The following is a 21,674-nucleotide window of genomic DNA, read 5'->3' as shown; positions in this document are numbered from 1 at the left end:
AATAAAACCGTACGATATGTCTGTGAAGATCATTTTAATGTAAGTATATTTTTTACAATATTATTGTTTGAACACAATATTTAAAAAATACATATTTTTCTTTGTTGCATGCTTCACGAATAGTTTGCTGTACAGTACAGTAGGTTGAGTAGGTGGGTCTATTACCTAGTGACAACAAGCCTACACACATTACAATATTGTTACACTTTTGCAGGCTATTCTCAAATGAAGATACTTATTATATTTGCATTGTTAAGTTTGTATTGAATAAATACAATGTCTCTTGATAAGTTGTATTTTTATTTTCAGTTAAGCGTGGATGCTCGGAAATGGCCCCAACATCTAAGTAAAAGGGTGCTTTTAAAAAAAGGAACCATTCCTCATAAATTTGAATGTCAAATTGGAGCTGATGGGCGAGATCTACTCAATGTGGTGGATCAGCATCCAAGCTCATCTAAAGGCGGTGAAGTGTTTGTTGCAAGTCTCGAGCCAATGTCTCCTTGCCTGTCTGATGTGGATGAGTCTGTGCCACAACAGATCATCAATCAACCTCAAGACTACGTTGAACTGGAAGTGTCGTTTCCTCTCGAGAAGCCTCAATGCTCTGGACTCCAAATACTTCAACAACATGTGGATGGACCACAAGATACATCAAGCTCCGAAGAAAACTTTCACATGTTGATAGTTGAGAACGCAACTGATTCGAAAGCCATTCAATGCAATTTGAAAAAGAAATTCAAAAGTAAATTGACAAATACAGGAAAAGAACACAGTAGGGGTCCAATCGAGTGTTTAACTACTCGTGACGTAAGTACTTCTCCTGTGAAGCATAATAAAAATACCAAGAATGTACAACTAAAGCATGTCACTCTTCAGCCAGACAGTTCTGCCTCGGAATCGGCATCTGGTTCAGAATACTCCCAACAAGCTACGTCAGATTCGTACGTTGATAGTAGTTCAAATAGTGATTTCAAAAGTCTGTCATTGAAATTAACTCTGCAGCATATTGAAAACAAACCAAAGCTGTATTTAGGAATCCTTAAAGATTTTTATTGGATTGTTAAAACCCTAGCACTCCTTGAAAATATAAACATTTTAAATGTTTTAATCGTTTTAAAAAAAATTAAATTAAACTCTAGTTTCAGCATTTTAGGTGATGAATTTGGCCTTTCTGAGGCTCAAGCTTCAAGAATCTTTAAGCAAAGTTTACCGAAGTTATCTCGTCATCTTGCAGAACTGGTATTTTGGCCTAAGTCAGAAGCAATAGAAGCCTTACTACCAATTCCATTCAGAGCAAGATACAAACATGTCGTATCAATCATAGACTGTTTTGAAATTCAGATAGAGAAGCCATCAAATCCACTGCAGCAGGCACTAACTTGGTCAGAATATAAAAAATGCAATACACTCAAGTACCTAATATCAATCACTCCTGATGGCTTTATTAACTTCATTTCAAAGGGCTTTGGTGGACGTACTACAGATATGATGATTGTGGAAAAGTGCGGCTTCTTGGACAACTTGTCTGAAGGCATGTCGGTAATGGCAGATAGAGGTTTTAAGCAACTAGCTACTATTTTAGAAGGCAAACATTGTCAACTTGTGCGTCCACCAAGTGTTGTTACAGGTGTAAATAGCACTAAAAGAGAGGTGAAGTTATCCAAGCAAATAGCAGCCCTGCGTATACACGTTGAACGTGTAATAAGCCGGCTCAGAGAGTATAATATTCTAAAGCCACATTCTTGTATAGACTTCCATTTGACTCAACAAGTTGACCATATTGTTATGATTGCATGTGGACTCATAAATCTACAAAAACCAATAATTTGATCATATTAGTCTTATTAATATTATTAGTCTTTTAGTGTTTTGTGCTCTACGCTAATGTTTAGTTTAAAATGTTATGTGCGCTTCATTATCATATAAACTTTAACTTGAATATAAATATTCATAATATGTACCAGTGTAATTTTGTTTATCCTTCATGTAATGTATATAGAATAAGTCTAAAGTGTATAATATTATGTAATTATAGCGCCAGTATGTGTTTTTTATAAAAACATATGTTGGAGCTTTTACTTAGAGTTTATAGGCAATGAAGCCACCAAAAGGGATAATATCAAATACTGTAGAATAATTTATGTATAACACCTTCAACTTCTTACATTTACCATACATTCTGATTATGCTATACTAGCGCCTCCTAGCCCCGTGACTTCTGTGGGTTGGTTTTTTTTAATGCATGTTATTTGAAATGTTTTCTTTATTTTACGTTAATAAATTATATAAGTCGAAAATAAAATATTTAGTAACCTACATACGACCTTACTGTTCTTATGCTCACACGTAAAAAGAATATTAAAGCCCGCCATTAGGTTTGTTTGTATTGTCCCGAAGAAATGCAACATGCTACACTAGCGCCATCTAGCGGCCAGCGTTACCAGTCAGTGCAAGTACTGACTATAATAATGCTTCCAATATTTTACTGAGAGTGGATTGATTGCTATTCATTCATTACGCCTTACTTTTACATCAAGTTTATATAAATACAGTTGTGTTGTAGCAAAGTGATCATGTTCCACTTTTTAATACATTTCTATTTGTGTTAGAATTTCCACTTTGTAATCATTTTCTTACTTCCAATAATAAATACAAAAAAAATCTATGCGATAATACAATAACATGTGTACGTATTATCAAATAAATACTAGGTATAAATGTAAAAATATGTCTTATGTAAACTTTTTGTTTTTGTTTTTCTGTCACTTTATACAAATACATATTATACTATGGTGGATGGGATGAAAATAATATGATGCTATTGTACATAATCAATATAATCATGTATTATTATGAATAAAGAAGCGAGTGTAGTGCAGTAAATACGTGATTTATTTCAAATAATGTATACCTATACATTTTTTTTAAGTACAGGAAATATAGCTCTGGACCAAAACAGCATGGCTTTATTAATAGCTTCGACACAGAATTCTTCATCGTAATCGATGTGGAAAACATTTATTTTGCCAGATGATTCAAAGTTGGGTTCAGCAACACAAAACACTCCCTTGAATTTGTTCAGTACAAACATTTGTATTTGCATTTGTGCATAATACTTTCTGGCAACAACACCCTCAAAAAAGTAATTTTTCATTGTACTATGTTTGACTGGACACTTGACCTCAACAATATAATCATCAGTGACTGCATCCGGGGAGCCACCGATAATTGGTAATTTGCAACTGATTTTGAAACCACATTCTTTATATTTGTGTCCCAGTTGGTTTGCTAGTACCTTTAACACCAAAGGTTCTAAAAGCCGACCTCGTTGCATAGCCTTTGTGTCTGGAATCTTGGCTGCCCCTAAGATGACTTCAGTCAATGTTCCATCCAATGTTTTGCAGTTAGCTGCCTCGTATAGTTTGGATGCAGTAATTCTGCCATATCGCATTTCGTACCATAACGGGCAGTTAGCCTGCTTTCTTGTTAATGAAAAAACTTCCTCGAAGATATTTGGAGGAATATTTAGATCACATGTAATAAAATTGATGAAATCTGTAGCACTTGTATTGTGCAGGTTTCGTGTTTTCTTAAAAGCAGAAATCATCCTGTGCATGGACAAACAGTCAGTGGGCTTCGGATCCATGTAAAGTTGAGTCAGTTGGCATCGAAGCCCCTCCTTAAGACTCCTTTGGAGTACTGCTGCCAGGAAATCTCCATTACCTTTTTCCACGCTTTTTACTGCGTTCTTGCCAACTTGGGATGCCAGAATGAACTTTTGGGAGGTTCCGACACACGATAACTTTGATTTTCTCCAATAACAGTCGACAGATGTCGACGCTGGTTCTTCACTTCTCCTATGGAGCCATGTTAGAAATGCCAGTGCATGTTTACAGCCACCTGAAAGCAAAATGTTCCAAATATAAATTATTTGTCAACAGGTAGCTGGCAGAGACCCTCGCAATGATTCTGTGTTTGTTACATCACACAAGAGTTTGCTCTTCCCCACATCTCCATAGGGTAGAAGAGTGTAGAGGTTAGAGGAGAGAAACATATTTTACAATATAGCGACATACAGTTCAACTAACCTCTAGAAGCTGCACAGTCTTGACATTCTAAGACTTGTATTTCATCTTCCATCTCATCACACAAAAGTACAACAGAGTATGCTTTTTGGCGGACACGGTGCTCGGGGGTTATTTTTGCTTTCACTGTGCAGATAGGACCTTCTCTTTTTACCTGCACATACCCGATAGCATTATCACCATAACTTTCACGTGCAGACCTTTAAAATATATAATAATAACACGTTGAAAACAAAAGACAGTTGCATATAACTGAATGTTAACAATTGTCTTAATAATAATAATTGATGGAAACATAATATATAAGTACATATTAAATGTTGTCAAAATATATAACATAATATTCGTATATTAGAAGATACAGAAAAAATACTAACCTTTTTGTTTTGACATTTCTAATTTCGCTTCCAATGAAATTCATATTATTACTTAGAAAAGTAGCCATCATAAATGAATCTATGTTCGGCAAATTGTCAGACTGACCCTGAACAAAACCTACTTCAATCATTTCCAAATAATATATGCTTAATTTCTCAACAAAGTTAGCGGACTACAATACAAACAGCCAAACCCCAAACAAGTGTCAATATTCAAATTCACAAGTCGCCGGAAATCAAGGTGTTGCCATATAAAAAAAATAATCAGTGTGGAATTTTACAAAAATTAATTCAATAATATTGGAGACGGAACATTTTCAAGTGGTGACGTCACAAGCCAAAAATAACAGATTTATTTATTTTATTTAAAAAAAACTATACATTTCAAAATTTTTTGAGTAACATTTTCGTAATCTTAGTAGAGAAATCTATCCACTCATTTTTTTCCAAGTCATTAGAAAATCCTTGCAAGTGGCCTATTAACAAGCATCGGAAATTTTGTAGGTAAAAAAAGTCACTGTTTTGAACACTTTTTTCTAGGTTAAATAAAAAATCTCTTCTATTTGAGGTTAAATAAAAAAAAAATCTAATATAGTGAAAATCTCTGGCCGCAAGCACTGCGATCAAACGCAGCGGTTTTGGAATATCTGAAAATGCCAAATTGCGAACAAACACGCACTGCGGCTGGCGTTTTTACTTAATTCTATTTCAGTACCACCATGACAGGAATTTTTAAGGGTTTAAAAAAATCGTTTTGTGTGGGTTCCAAAGTAGGCCTTCAGTTAACAAGGAACTGAAGAAATTTATACAAAAGTCTTATAAAATCTTATGTGCCAGTTTTACTATTCATGGTGTCCGGAAACCCCATAGTACAAGAACATAGTGAGAAACTGGTGAATCTACATTTGAAATTGATTTTGCGGTTTGACTTTTTATTTATTTGGGTTTTTGTTTTCTAGTAAATCAAGTCAAAAAGTTGGAAATTTTTAGGTCAAATTATTTTTAAAAATCAGTCGCTCGGGTTTGTCGAAAAAGAAGAAAAAGAACAACCAAATGCTCCAATTGACAAGTGTCCTGAACTCGTACAAATGTAAATATGCTATAATTAAAAAAAAAACAAAATGTTAATGAACATGTAATAATGGTTGTGTTGTGTGATTGCAGGTATTCATGTACCAGCTGTTCCGCAGTCTGGCATACATCCACTCTCTGGGCATCTGCCACCGAGACATCAAGCCGCAGAACCTGCTCATCAATCAGAGCACGGGCGTGCTGAAGCTGTGCGACTTTGGCTCGGCCAAGCACCTGGTGCGCGGCGAGCCCAATGTCTCCTACATCTGCTCACGCTACTACCGCGCGCCTGAACTCATCTTCGGGGCCATCGACTACACCACCAAGATCGGTCAGACACCTTTACTTAGTGCACTCCACTTGGGTTGTAGTAGATGATAGAAACAGGCTTATGCTATCGTCTGGACGTTTTCGGCCAAATCGTATGTTTCGGGTAAATTCCGCATAACCTTCACGCAAAAAATTAAATGGGTGGTCTGCAGGCAAAAACGACCACTCTGCCCCTCAATTTTAACCGATCGTAAGGTTCATTTCGGTTTGCAGGCGACCGGACCCAAAAAATTAAGACCCGATTTCATACTATTACAAAATTAACCTGCGACCCTACGGCGACTAAAATTGGAAATCTCATAACTCACCGAAGAAATTCCGCCGTAGGTATATTTCCAAGCGGCAAGTTCACCAGTTTTGACAAGGAAACTTTCGTGCCAAAAACATATTTAAAAATTTGTTTTTTTTTTTGCCGTCGTGCCGTTAGAAAATGTACTACTTTTTGATTTGCCTCATGAAATATGAGATTTTTTCAAAAACTTTGTTTCTGCTCATTTAATTTTTGGATAATATCGAAGAAAATATGTTTTAGAAAGTTAATAATCCATTGGATTAATTACATTACAATAAAAATTATCCACAATTATGTGTTAAATATTTGACGTTTGTAATAACGCATTCTGAAGTTCCTTGAAAATTAAAAATATACCTAGCAAGTTAGAAGCAAATCTATGCTCCATGGTGTCAGTTAGCTGTCAATATACACATATTTTTTAATAATATCGTTCTTTGTGCAAAATTACTTGACCATTAACAAGCGTAGTTGAATTATTGAAGCTCATAGAATTGAAAGAAAACGAATATGCGATTCATAGACATAATTCATCTAAGACGTGACCAATTTATTACGTGTTTCAAAAATGTCAAGTCCTCAAAAACAAATTAACTCCTGTTTAGTATTAAAAAGTACATGCGGAGGGCCAAAGTAAAGTTGATGATAGTACATTTGTATTTCCATTCAAAATTGGGATTTTTTTTTTTTTTTTTCAATTTTTTTAGCACTTATCCCAATAAAATAATACTTAATATATTTAAAAAAAATGTATTTTCTTTGCCAATCTTTTGGCAAGAGCGTAATATTATTTCACCCAAATATGTAGATTTTTTAGGACTTATCCCAATAAAATAATTCTTAATATATTAAAAAAAATATGTAATTACTTTGACAATCTTTTGGTAAGAGTATAATATTATTTCAGCAAAGTTATATGTAATATTGTAATATGTTGAAATTATTTATTTTTGAATTACAATTATATATTTTGCAATTTAATTTCAATTTAAAAATAAAATCATTTCGGTGATATATGGGAGAGGAAACATTTTTCTCATTGACGAGATTTATGTTGGGGTGAAGGGTGTTCCTCTCATTGTCCGCGCTCTGACTACTACAGAATGTCTTACTATTATATATCTACCCATTGATCTAATATCTACCTATTGAATGTAACTGTTGTTAGTATCACTTAAACTCAAAGCCCAACTAAGTGCCGCCCGCAGGTCCTAGCAGCAAAAAACCTGGTAGTCATTATTATTATTGAACCACATTCACAACGCATGTCGCCAACATCATTTGCCAATACCCACTTTGTGTACCAAATGCACAATTTCCATTGACTAGCTTAGATAGTCAGCGGAGTTTGCACACTTCCATGCCATATTAATAAAGGGAGAGTTTCTATTGTTGTTTGTGTGCAGCATGTTCCAGAGTGATACATTCTGTTGGCGTTGTTCTGGTGAAAGACCACCATTCAGAATAGAAACGTTGCCTGAAATAGCTTTACCCGTGTTTGGTGACCAGATCTAAATAGCCAGGTACACACCCCACTAAAAAGTCATCTCAAGAGCACTTGTTTGTAGATGTTTATCGAACTGCGGCTTCACAGTGGTTGTAAAGGAAACTTAATAACAAATATACAAAATGTTGAAAAGAACAATCCATCACCGCGTAAATCATATTTGGCCACTTTTCATGAGAGATGAAAAACTGGAAAAAATGCGCTGATTCTGTTTTCATTTGTAGGACTATTCCCTTATATTGAAAAAATCCTATATTAATTCGACCCGTGTAGTTTTATTACCGCCGTCAAATGGCAGTGCAGGATGACTTACGCGGTAATAGATTGCCGTCGACGATATGCAAAATAGTGTTTTCTATCAGCCGGCCAAAATTACCAAGTTTTATTTGTAGTAAATTATTGACATGTTAAATGTTCCAAAAAATATTGATATTCAGTAGAAAGAAATGATGTATTATTCTTGAATCTAAAGCCAATATGTAGAACAGAAAAATGTTACTTACTTGTATTTTGTTGTTAAGTTTCCAATATATGGGAATAGTTTTACAACAATAAACAACCAGTTTTCTCCTAAAAGTAGTCCTCAATAATGAAATTTATAAAAAGGTAGTTATTATAACTAACTTAGGTCCTTAAATTTTGTATCGGTTTTATGGCAGTTCAGTTTTTGGCGCAGAAAGTAGATTGTAATTAGGAACCGCCGGACCGCCACAGTTTTTTAATGTCTAACCTAACAAGATATAATGTGACCTTTGGTACCGCACTGTTGACCTATAATTTGATCCAAATGACATTTAAATGGGCTTCACCGTAACTTCCGAGAGCTTGGCCAGTCATGGTTCATATTAAAGTTCACTCACTATCCACGGGAATGTTGAAGATAATAGAATAGAAATTGAATGAATACAACTTGTGTACAGATGTGTGGTCAGCGGGCTGCGTGATGGCGGAGTTGCTGATGGGGCAGCCCATCTTCCCCGGAGACTCGGGCGTGGACCAGCTGGTGGAGATCATCAAGGTGCTAGGCACTCCCACGCGTGACCAGATCCGCCAGATGAACCCCAACTACACGGAGTTCAAGTTCCCGCAGATCAAGAGCCACCCCTGGTACAAGGTCGGTAGTCTCCCCCCATCCCATGTTGTAATTATTACAGTATAGATAGTTGTTCCCCTGTCAGTTGTGTGTAATGTGTAGAGCGCACGGCTCGGATAAGAGATGTATTGACGCCAGTCCGTGTTTGTTGTATCCACAGTTGTCTCTGGAGCAAATGAGTCACCCGTTCAGTGTTGGCTGTCCCAACCGTCCCGCCATCAGAGTAAGTCCGCAGGAGACTGGATCCTCTCTGCTCTGTTGCCGTACTTAGAGCATGCAGTGTACAGTACGGTGTGCCAGTCTCCTGTCTGTCCTATCTGCCCTCCTCAGGCGTATCGTGTGTGTGTCGGTTGGTTGCTGGTTGGTTATGACATTCACACGCATGTCTCTAATGTTTTAAATGGGCTTCTTGTCTGTTGTCTTCGATTCTAAACAACCCCTAAACAATGTAACGTTTGCCGCTGATCACTGTTCACCGTACACTGTATGTTCACCACCCGCATCATTCAATCATCTCGACACCGCATTCAGTTCTTCTAATTCCGATTCAACCTGCCTATCTATGTACCTACCTTCAACCGACCGGCAAAGCAACACGCTCAATCAACTCTGAACTGGCTTGGGTTTACGTTCCACCATTACTTCAGCGTAATCCTTGAGGTCTTACCTCTCTTCACATCTCCCAAGAAAGGTTGCCAAATATCCGTGAATTTAAGAATAGCAATGTCCAATCATTTCATTAACTTAACCCTATTTTAACCCAACGATCAGCTAAGTTTTTTTATCGTAATAATAATTGTCTCACCAGCAGTATTGTCGCCGAGCAAGCGAGTCTAGAGAAGTGAGATGGAAAAACCATTCTCAGTAGAACGTTGGCGTCGGTGTTGGCTGGCTTGTGTAATGGTCTGTCCGCCTTGTCTATGTGGCTTCTTCTAATCCCACAATGTCTAATGCCGCATCCCGTTGTTTTAACTATCATGACCCCTGCTCTGCCCAAACAATTGTGAGAGGCAACAAAGGGTAAAAAACATCAATAACTCCCTATCAGTCCTACAGAAATGAAGGTGACAACATAGAATTCGGTACATAAACTGACGTATTTCAAAAAATGTAAATTTTATCCAAAATTTGTAGGTTCATAAAAGTTTCATCAAAGGTATTAATTAAAAAGTGTAGCCAGCATTATAAAGTAGTGCCTTTTGGTACTGGAGATATCATGAACCGAGAATTTATAATACATAATTCTTATTGTTTCCCAAAAACTACACAGACCCATCGATGTCTCTTTTGTAAAGTAGTATCACAAACACATTTATTTATTTATCGAAGATTATTGCCAAATTCTATTCTGACTCAATAATATAAAAGACAAATTGATTGTTACAAATTGTATATAAATTAACACTTCGAATGAAAACAATACCCGCTAGCAGTGTTTCTCAACTGAAGAACAAAACCAAATTGATTGTTACAAATTGTATATAAATTAACACCTTGAATGAAAACAATACCCGCTAGCAGTGTTTCTCAACTGAAGAACAAAACCAAATTGATTGTTACAAATTGTATATAAATTAACACCTTGAATGAAAACAATACCCGCTAGCAGTGTTTCTCAACTGAAGAACAAAACCAACTTTGGGGTGCTGTGGTTAGTAACAAATTATATCAGAGTTATAACTAGATTTCTAAAAACCTAGATCAAATCAGGGTAAATGTAAATTGGTGGACATTTCCACTGCTCTGGAGAGGTAAAGTTCATTCATTTTTGGATTTCTCAAACAATCTGAATTTATTTGGGTTATTCAACTGTTTCCAATAACTTGTAACCTTCATGATGTAATTTTTAAATTTTTAAAAATTTATTTCTCTACCCACATTACAGTGTCTACCAAATTATTAGAGGCGATATTTGTTTGTTGCTGAAAATATTGCAACCAAACACATAAAAAAAACCTTAGTTTGCAGTCATCATAAGACCAAACAAAATACATTATGTAAATGAACATTTATATTGTAAATATCTTTTTTGAAATGATTATATAAGATCTATGTAGTTCAAAAGTAGTCATAAGATAATATCGACGCTGGAAAAGATAAAACGCTACTGAGTAGTAGTATGATGCTTTAGCTATTTATCCTTTCCAGCGTCGATATTATGCATTTGCATATGCGTAGTGCACATTTGATTCTTTTGTTTCATTGAGCCTTTTTTGGTGGTTAACGCGTATTTCAGCCATTTAATTCTCTCCAAAATATTAGCTATTTAAATTGGAAAGTTGTTTTAACAGTTTATTTTTAAAATTTGAAAACTGCTTTTTATCCTTGATAATTTCGATGGCTGTTTCCCCCTCCTCATGAAATAAAAAGTTCGTAAAGAACTGGGTTCCAAAACACTTATTATTCCTGTTTTTATCGTCTTTTGCATTTGGGAAATTATAGTGTATGTATATTTTGGTGTTTATAGGGCATATTTGCATGCATATTTCACCATTTGGGTAGTTCATATTATTATACTTCGATGTTACAATTGATTTAATAAAAAATCTGTTATATTTTTAACGGTGCTGTTAATGTTTTACGCCATTATGGATGGGGATCACAGGTTGAGAAACTATGCCCGCTAGTATTGTTGAACTAACTTGAACTTTGTTGAACCTCATACAGTTTGTGTGAAATAATGTTTGGTCGGAATGGTGGTAGAGTTGAGTGGAGAGTATAGCAGTGAATTTAACGTTACAGGTGTTCCGGTCCAGCACGCCCACGGATGCGCTGAGCCTCATTGAGAAACTGCTGGAGTACCGGCCGCGCGCGCGCATCTCTCCGCTGTCGGCGTGCGCGCACAAGTTCTTCTCAGAGCTCCGGCAGAGAGATGCGCGCCTGCCCTCAGGCCATGAGCTTCCGCCGCTCTTCAACTTCACCGAGCAGGGTGAGTACAAGCAACCAACCGATGAGGCAGTGAATCTCCCCGCTAATGAGCTCGTACTGACTGGTTTTCTCATGGTTGCAGAACTCTCCAGCGAGCCGGGCCTGAAGGCGTCCCTGATCCCCGAGTGGATGGCGGGAGAGGGTGGCACTGTGGTGGAGGGCGGAGCGGTGGCCGAGGGCGCGGGGGCCGCTGAGCCCGCCCCCACCCCGCCCTCCTGCTCAGCTCCCGCGCCGCCGCCCGCAGAGGCCTCGCCCACGCACACTGCGTAGGCAGGTGGTCCCGTGTGTGCGTGGCAGATAGCAGCCCCCAGCGACAGATGCGTGTGATATGATTAAATTGGTGGATGAATCTGAATACAAGTGCCAGCGTGTGCGGGCGGACCAATATAGCGTGTGAGTGTGGTTGGTGCCAGCCACGGCGACGCGACGTATCACGGACGCAGACGGGAGGGAGACTAGGAGAATTGATGGAAGAGTTTGTTTGGCATTACTTTTACTGCAGTATGATCCATATCCCAAACGTTGCACCGACACGCAGCCAGCCAGCCCCTATACTATATACTATATTACTATATATACTATTTGTAACTTGACAAGCTTCTTTTTACTATGCATAGTTGGCAGATAATGTGTTGTAGTTGGCAGATAGAGCGCGGTGGACTTAGGAGATGAGATGTACAATAAATAGTTCAATAACTCGGACACTGCTTTCATATCGTATTATTATAACCTAAAGTAAGGCACCTTACACCGGCTTCTCCTTTTATTTCTTGACATGTTTATCTTCCTATGATTTTCAGATATTATTTTATGTAAAATATACATATTTGGCAACTGTCGGTGACGTGTGATCTTTAGGTTTACTGATCTTTCATATGTTATCGTTATTTTATTTATCTGTACATTTTAAAATATTTTCACAACAATAAAAACGTAATCTTAATTATTTAAAGGTTTATTATTATCAACGATGGTTTATTCTCAACTACTTGTACGACACACTCCAACTAGAAGTTTCCACGTTCATTAGGCATTAGAATATTTGTACGTATTTGCATTAATATTGGTACGTGTGGATTGGAAGACATTCATTATTCCATTCCCGTATAATGTTACTATGTATCTGCAATCAATCCATCAATCCAATAACTTTTGGCTTATGCTTTTCAGCATTGTTGTGCCTTTCTAATATCTCCAAATCTAATCCATAATGCTTCTTGTAAAGGGCCAGTTCTGCTGTCATTATCTTATTATTTTACACAACGTTTTACGTGTTTTGACATCACGAGAAGTGCCCTAATCTTTAAGAACATGAGGCAGCCCGATAACAAGTAATAAATTGTAGTGTTCTGTCCTCAACTAAAGGTGGAGACGTGGCAACGTTGCAACGTTACAACGTTAGGTCACCTCTGTACAGAAATGTTCTACTTACATTTAGTGGATTAGGTGTTATGTTAGGCTATAATTTGGGGAGAAAGGGTAATGAGTATTGATTGACCACTGTGCACGGAGGTAATTGGGAAGAGAGGAGTGCAGAGAGCCGATGCCTCGCTTTCATCGCTAGCTCGGAACATACTAATAGGCGCCTTGTACTTGTAATCTCTCTTGGGAACCATTTTAGGTTACTATAGTCCGTTACAGATAATTAGGCTCCCCACTAATGTTAGTAAAGTGTGTGAACTTCCTCTGTGTGTGCATTGTATTCTCCCATTCAATGTTTGTGTTTTTGCTTCCAACGATGGTCATTACCATCCTTTGCTTGATATTTACTTGGTCAGCAACGGTGCTCACTTGGGAAAATAGATTTTAGAACAGCATACTAATATATCTTCACCGTCACGGTTCCCAGTAGTGGGCGGCGGGAGTTGCATCCTGACATTGGCCTGACCTCTTTACACTCGTCCATTCCTGTAATTCTAACCAACCCTGCTGACCCGCTACATCTCACAGCACAGCCAAGCAATTGAAGCAATTAGATTCATAATCACTAAACGTGTTATTATTATTGTCCAGTATTTGAGTTTGACTGACACAGCTGCATTCTGGCAGATATAATATGTTCAGTTGTGAGCTTGGTTGGATTACCCTATTCTATTAAAGAAAAACATAGAAAAACACCAAAACTTGATACGCTACAAAGAGTAATATTATAATAATTATTAATATACATATTTTAATAGCATGAGACTTTTTGAACATTTTATATAGACATTTATTGAAGTCTGGCCATACAAAGTTTATTAAAATATTAATCTGGGTGTGTTAATTAATTAAATGAATTCACCCTTTGTTTGTTAGAAGTAGGGCTGTACATACGTTCCACTGGTTTAGTGGCCGTCATGTTGACGGCTGTCTTTAATGGTAGGAATCAATTCAGACGTGTATTTATATCCCATTGAGCGCAGACGTAGACTAACACGCATACATACATATATATATACACGTAGGTCACGCAAGTCCAATCAAATAATTGTATCACTATTTTAAAGTTCTCATCGTTGTCCACGAGGACGTGTTTGTATTGCAACTTTTACAAACTTCCTAGATGAGATGTTGTTTGTTTTTAAAATACTAACTGGCCTATCGCCGGCGTCATTTGTATTTTAAAGTTCTACAAACGTTGAAAATATTAGTTTACCAAATGTGCATTTTTGATAAAAATAAATAATCTAAATTATTTATGGCAATATCTTAGGAACACAATAGTGTTCTAACTGTTAAGAAGAAGAAGAAGCTACTAAAGTAACTAAAACATAGAAACGTAGAGTCGGGTGGCAGTAGGACTTCATTACTCTTAGTCTTGCCCGAGTTAGCTCTAAGCTAATGGGATCATCCCTTTTATTTTCTCAATTTATAATATATTGTACATAATTCAGATTAGTTTGTATTTAATCCAATAATAATATTATGTATATACAGACCAAATGTATTTACTGACACCCTGGCTGTTGGCTGGTGGCTGTTGGCTGGTGGCTGTTGGCTGGTGGCTGGTGGCTGGTGGCTGGTGGCTGGTGGCAGTCTATCCTCAGCGGGCACTCGGCTCCAGATGGATGCGTCCAGGCAAATTCCACTAGACGATATCAGTTAGTTGCGTCGTTATCTGAGAACGTCAACGCTAACACGTTTGATGCTGATGTTGCTTTATTTCACCCTCCGCGTGCACACTTGGATTGATAGACTGATCCAGTTTGAATGTTGGCTCTCTGGTTAAATAACAAATAGGAAGAGAAGAAAGGTTATCAGCTATTGCCGAGGTCAGCGCCGGCAGTGGGCGTGTAAATATATAATTGTACGAGTGAATGGACGAGGCATAGTTAGGGAAGTAGAGGTAACGTGTATGTTAATGTAATGTTGATGTGGAAACGGGCCGCCCTACCACTGTCCTCCACGTGCGCCGGGAAGTGTGGAGGCCGTAGGTAACCAGTTACCGATACTGCAGCGGACGGTGTTAGGTTACGGAGCACGCAGTCTAGCGTTTAGTCCTTGTATTGCTGTTTGCCTCGCCAAGGGAAACTTCACCCTGCTTGATAGACTAAACATGGACGGATTCTTGTTATTTTTAGTCACTTTATGAAATATATTATTATGGGCATATTCGGTCTCCGCACCAGAGCTTGTGTGGAAAGGACTAGGCTGATGTGAATATGTAAGTGGTGTGCGTGTGGTGTGGAAGGAGAGCGTGCTAGGTAGGTTACTTGTACAAATGTAATCTTCGTTGTCTCTAATTTGGCAGAGCATCTTATGTTGTCCGAGGAGGCCGCCGGTTCTCCGGTCCCAGCGGCTGCCCTACTCAACCTCTAAATGCCGTTTCAATTATTTCATCTCCATTGTGAAGTCATTTAAAATGTACAGTTTTATTTTTCTGTTAAAGGACTTATGTTTGATATTTTATTAATTAGATATGGCTAATGTATTTACACGTAGAATTGGAATATTTCCCTGTGTTTATAAATGCATCACCTGATTGTAATGTCAACTGCGTGTACTCTGCACCTCTACTCTGTACCTGTACAGTGGAGATGAGCCGAGACACAAGGTTTATTATTCTTTGTATAAATAGATATTATATGGCCATTTGTGTTTCACTTCTATTGGACGCTCGAGTGCATGAAATCAGTGCAATACCACTAAACTTACGATGCGCGTTCTTTTATAACAATTGAAATATTTACATTTGAATTACTTCTAAAGTTTATGTATTGTATTAGACAATTATTTGCTAATCCACATTAAATTAAAACGTATCATAAAACATTTCTGTCACGAGTTTTAATTCAAACTCCCTCCACAACCATAGTTCTTCCTCTCCCCACTAACAACTGTACCCGACATTACTTTTCCTCCTCGGGAGAATCCAATAGCACTGTTCACGCATCACGTTCCTAGCGTTCGAGGCAGTTCTCAACCAACAACTGAAGGGCAAATGAAATCAATTGTGACAATTATTAAATTTCGGGTCTTTGCATTAATTAATGTTCAACTATTGTTTGATACTTACTCGCACTTGTCTAGGTCATGCGTCACAGTGTCAGGACGCAGCTAATGATGCAACATGCAGCAAGCCAAAAGAAGACTAATCATTTATTTATAGAAATACATATGTGCAAAAAAAACCATTAATTGTGTAAAAGAGGAATACATATTACAAAAGGAAAATCGAAAATAACTCGCAGAACCCAAAGAAAATTTGCAACGTACTTAAAGAAATTGCTAACATAGCCCTAAATAAAATCTCGCAAATTAAGACAGAGCAAATTTTAACAAATAATACCGACCCCCATATAAATACACTTAACACTCTTAACAAATACTTTGCAACAATAGGACAGACACTTGCCGATATGTCTCTAAATAAAATGAAAACAACAGAAAGACAGCTGACTTTAAACTACAGAGCAGGAAGAAGCCAACAAAATTCTCTTTTCCTTCTACCAACAAACAAAGAAGTAATTAATAGGATCATCTCTGAACTGAAACCCAACTCAGCACCTGGAATATGTAGATGGAATCACTGCAAATGTCGTAAAGAAATGCAAAGAAGGTTTAATAACACCTCTAACACACATTTCTAATCTCAGCATGCAAACCGGAGTATTCCCAAATCGTCTCAAAAAATCTATAATTTGTCCAATATTCAAAGGAGGAGATCTCTCTCAGTCATTACAGACCGATATTGCTATTAAGTATTCTTCCTAAAATTCTTGAAGAGCTCATTAAAGTAAGATTAATGAATTTCTTCAATAAACACAAACTAATCTCACCACAACAATTAGGCTTTCAACAAAAAAAATCCTACTCAAAATGCGATTACAGATATGACAGAATATATGGCGATGAACTTAGATGCAGGTATGAAATGCGTGGGAATCTTTCTAGATTTACAGAAAGCATAATGTATCACAAAAACTTCTATTGAGGAAACTAGAAATGATGGGTGTGAGAGGTATCCCACTCGTATGGTTTGATGACTACCTCTCGGAAAGAACTCAAGTGGTAAAGAACAATAATAAATTAAGTTAATTATTTAATTATTAATTATTACATCTACTGTGTGGAAAACTAATATAACTGATCACTACGCGTGTCTTATATTACATGATACAAATAGAAAACTAAATACAAAACCCAAATTAAATCTTCCATATTCTCAAATAGACTACAAATTATAGAAAAATCACTAAAAACTGAAAAATGGGAAGAAATTTTAAAAAATAAATGCGCCAACCAAAGTGCATTACTGTTTGAAAACACTTTAAATAAACACATTTTAGAAGCAACAAAAAAAAACAAATCGTCCCCAACTCAAAAACAAGAAAAATTAAACCTTGGATTACTCTAGGATTAATAAAAGCCACTAGGAAATAAAATAAACTTTATAAAATAACACAAAGGCCACTAGTTAACAATAAAATTGTATTATACTATAAAAAGTATAAAAATATACTAACTACACTAATAAGGAAAACGAAAAACGACTATTACTCAAAAATTATAACAGAAGCTAAAGACAATAATAAAAAAATATGGTCAACAATAAATGAAATAATAAATAAAAAGAAAAAATATAAGCACATATCAGAAATCTCAGATGGGGAAATAATATATAACGTACAAAATGACACAAAAAAATGTTGTAATATTTTAAATAACTATTTTAATAACGTGGGAAAAAACCTAGCAAAATCCATAAATAAGACCAATATATCTAATCCACAACAAATATCACAATGTCAAATTAATAAATTTCACCCAGTCACAGAAATCGACATTGACTGAACTATTTCGGAACTAAAAGGAGATTCTGCCCCCGGCTTTGATAACATAGATACTAAAACAATAAAATCGATGAAAGAATACTTAATTCTCCCCATAACACATATAATAAACCTAAGTCTAGCAAATGGCGAATTTCCCAATAACTATAAAAGAGCAATTATAACCCCCATTTATAAAACAGACTGTCGTAAAGATCCACAAAATTATCGCCCGATTTCACTTCTCTCGAATATATCAAAAATATATGAAAAAATTGTAAAAAAACAAATTTGGACATTCTTAGAAGAAAATAAAATAATTAATTATAACCAATTCGGATTAAAAAAAAATACAAGTACTCACGACGCGATAGCAAAAATAACCAACTATTTATATACGGCCCTAGATTCCGATAAAAAATGTCTTGGCATATTTATAGACCTCAAAAAAGCTTTCGACAGCATATCACATAAAAAATTAATAAGTAAATTAAAATCAGTAGGGATTAGTGGAAAAGTCTTAGCATGGATAACTAGTTATTTACATAAAAGACCTCAACAAGTAAAATTACTCAATCAAGTCAGCGATTCAAAATATAGCGACTTTTTAATACCCCAAGGCACGGTTTTGGGACCATTGTTATTTATTATATATGTCAATGATATATTCAATATTTCCAAATAAGGAGACATTGTCTCTTACGCTGACGATACAGTCCTACTACTAAAAGCAAACACCTGGTCAGAATTAAATAACATGGCAAATACAGATATCAATGAACTAAAATTATGGTTTGATGAAAACCTGTTGACTTTAAATTCTAAAAAAACTTTTTATTTACCATTTTTCATTAAAAAAACAAGAAACACCTAAAGAAATAAACATAATTATCCACTCTGTGAAAAATACAGAAAACCACAAATGCAATATGTTATGCACAAACATAGAAAGCAAGACCGATATTAAGTACCTAGGCATAACAATAGACCAGCGTTTAAAATGGTCCCCACATATAAATATTCTGAACAACAGAATAAGGAAACTAACATATATATTTAGATGTTTAAGAGATATTTTAAACGAAAAATTACTTAGAACCACATACGAGGCGTATCCAGAAAGTAAGTGTACTGAATTTTTGTAGGATACAAATCTTTTTATTGAAACAAAAAAATTACATGGTTACCGTAGTACATATGTAAGCTATTTTTCGACATAGTCGCCATTCCTCTCAATGCAGGTGGTGAAGCGGGGGATCAACTTTTTGATGCCTTCCTCGAAGTAGTTTCCCGCCAACACCTTCGTCCACCTTTCCACCTCCTCCTTTACCTCCTCGTCGGTTAAAAACCTTTTTCCACCCATGTACAGCTTCAGGGAGGTAAAGAGATAATAATCTTAAGGTGCTAGGTTAAGGGAATGCGCGGGGTGGTTCAGGATATCCCATTTAAACGAAGCAAGCAGTTCCTTTGTGGCGTTGGCCGTGTGTGGTCTGGCATTGTCGTGCAGCAGGTTGACTCCCTTTGTCAGCATGCCTCTCCTCTTGTTATGAATCATCTTCCGCAATTTTTTTAGGGTCTCACAGTATCTTGCAGAGTTGATGGTCTCCACTTGAGGCAGATATTCAATCAAAATTATGCCTTGACAGTCCCAAAACACGGATGCCACGATTTTCTTGGCTGAAATTGTGGTTTTGAACTTTTTGGTGGAGGGTGAAGAGGTGAGAACCGTTTTTAAACTCGCGATACCACTTGTACACACTCCTACAATTCATAGCTTTATCACCATATGCAGTTTTAACCTCATTATAAACCTCAAACGGAGGTTTTTCCTTCCAAACGAGATAACGGATGACGCCGCGTATTTCGCATTTGGCGGGAAATTGGATTGACATTTTTCACGAAACGTGTTGTCGCGTTGACACTTCTCAACATACTGACCTTGAACAGGTCTCGTTGCGGAGGGGAAGAGTCAGGCTACACGTAAGTGTAGCCAACATATCGAAAATAAAATTCATTCGGTCGTGAGAGCCTCAGTACACTTACTTTCTGGATATGCCTCGTACTTCGCTTTCTGTCAATCAATTATACAATACGGCATTATAGGCTGGGGCGGTACATATAAAAATCAAACTCAAACAATTTACATATCACAAAAACTAATAATAAAAACCATATTAAAAAAACCCTATTCATATTCGTCCGAACTTTTATTCAAACAATTTAAGGTCAGAAAATTAAGTGCATTATACTTCTACCATGCAACATTACAAATTTATAAAAACTATATTCAAAATAAAATTGCACCCTTTAAAAATAACAGAAATCTTAGTCAAACGTCAATACTTCCTACTCCTAAATGTAAAAAAACAATAGGACAGTTCAACCATGAATATCTCGGAGTTAAATTTTTTAACTCATTACCAGAAAAAATTAGAAACATGAATGCAAATATAAACGAATTCAAAAGCCACCTTAAAAAGTATTCCGAACAGTTTAACTGAATCGTACCAAATATAAACCAATATAACAACACCCCCATACACACAAGCCCTGCTTATTTATGGGGGTGGGTACATCAAATACTAATATTATGTAATTAATAACTGTACTATATTGTGTAATTATATTATGTAATTGTTATATTATGTAATTCGTGTATCTTTTTTTTACTAAAAAGTAACTCGCAAAAAAAATCATTTGCAGTTCCCCAGGGCAGTACGCTTGGACCAATACTTTTTCTTGCTTATATAAATGAACTATGCAAAATATACCTTGAAAATACAGTTTTATTTTTCAAAGGAGAGAAAGTGGGTACAGGATATATATGAGTACATAAGGTATATATTTACATTACAAAATATATTTATGTTCGCAATCTCACCAATGAAGAAACTGGTTCTTGTGCTTGGTGAGAGAGTTCCACGATTTATAAGGAAAATAGAATATCATTATGCTATAAGTAAATATATATATGATAGGAACAATATATAAAGAGACAAAATCTAAATACAGTGGAGATAAGTATAGACTGATAATAAATATCAATGAAGGGAAAAACAGGCAATTATTTAGTTAATTATTTCTGAAAGAGTAACTTCAGTTTTAGTTTAAGTATGTTGATATCCTTTAATTTCTTAATTTCAATCGGAAGGTTGTTGAAATACTTTATTCCTAAATATTTATAGTTATTTTGCATTTGTTTGGTAATACATTTTGGAATTTTGATATTGTATTGATATCTATTAGATAAGTGGGTTTCAAATTTTTTAATTATATTATCTTTATAAATTTGGATAATTGCATTTTTCTTGAATATATCTTCTACTCGGGGCACCCCGAAATCTGTAAATAGCGTTTCTGTTGGATACGTGGAGGGTTTCTTGAGGATTACTTTGAGGATTAGCTTCTGGACCACTTTGATCGGGGTTAGAATCTTATTGTATAATAACAGTATTATATAATAACAGAACTTGAATAGAACCTTCACTGAACTTTAAAATCAACATTGACATTTGATGAATTATTCAAATTTTTTTAAACAACTCATCCTAGGAGTATGGAAGTGGCTAGAATGCAACCTCTTGAAATTAAATGTGAAAAAACAAATTCAATGTTTTCAACAAAAGAAGTAAGCCTAACAGTGACATGAAAATAAAAGTCCATTTAAATTGACATTTGTACCATGCTTTTACCCATACATAAACCACTCACTTGTATCCCAGGAGCACAAATACCAC

At 36.1% G+C, this 21,674-nt stretch overlaps 2 protein-coding genes across 6 annotated transcripts in view; both read left to right on the top strand.

The window, feature by feature from the left end:
• Window positions 1-15,932, top strand: part of LOC149415214 (glycogen synthase kinase-3 beta-like) — a 102,535-nt gene extending 86,603 nt beyond the window's left edge. For all 5 annotated transcript variants that reach the window (XM_089642355.1, XM_089642354.1, XM_089642353.1 and 2 more), the window contains 4 exons: window positions 5,627-5,864; window positions 8,583-8,776; window positions 11,498-11,684; window positions 11,766-15,932. In XM_089642355.1, the coding sequence (XP_089498481.1) occupies window positions 5,627-5,864; window positions 8,583-8,776; window positions 11,498-11,684; window positions 11,766-11,953 (807 nt within the window). In that variant the 3' untranslated portion in view covers window positions 11,954-15,932. The remainder of the gene's footprint in view (window positions 1-5,626; window positions 5,865-8,582; window positions 8,777-11,497; window positions 11,685-11,765) is intronic.
• Window positions 493-1,830, top strand: LOC149415215 (uncharacterized). Its single transcript, XM_089642542.1, has 2 exons — window positions 493-742; window positions 1,235-1,830. The coding sequence occupies exons 1-2, from the start codon at window positions 493-495 to the stop codon at window positions 1,828-1,830; spliced, it is 846 nt and encodes a 281-aa protein (XP_089498668.1).
• Window positions 15,933-21,674: the final 5,742 nt, after the last annotated feature.

The sequence above is a fragment of the Hesperophylax consimilis genome, chromosome 18, assembly GCF_061612785.1.
Source record: "Hesperophylax consimilis isolate HC1 chromosome 18, BYU_Hcon_1.0, whole genome shotgun sequence".
NCBI classification, from domain to species: Eukaryota; Metazoa; Arthropoda; class Insecta; order Trichoptera; family Limnephilidae; genus Hesperophylax; species Hesperophylax consimilis.
Note: the sequence above shows the minus strand (reverse complement) of the source record. Positions and strands in the feature narration are given on the sequence as shown.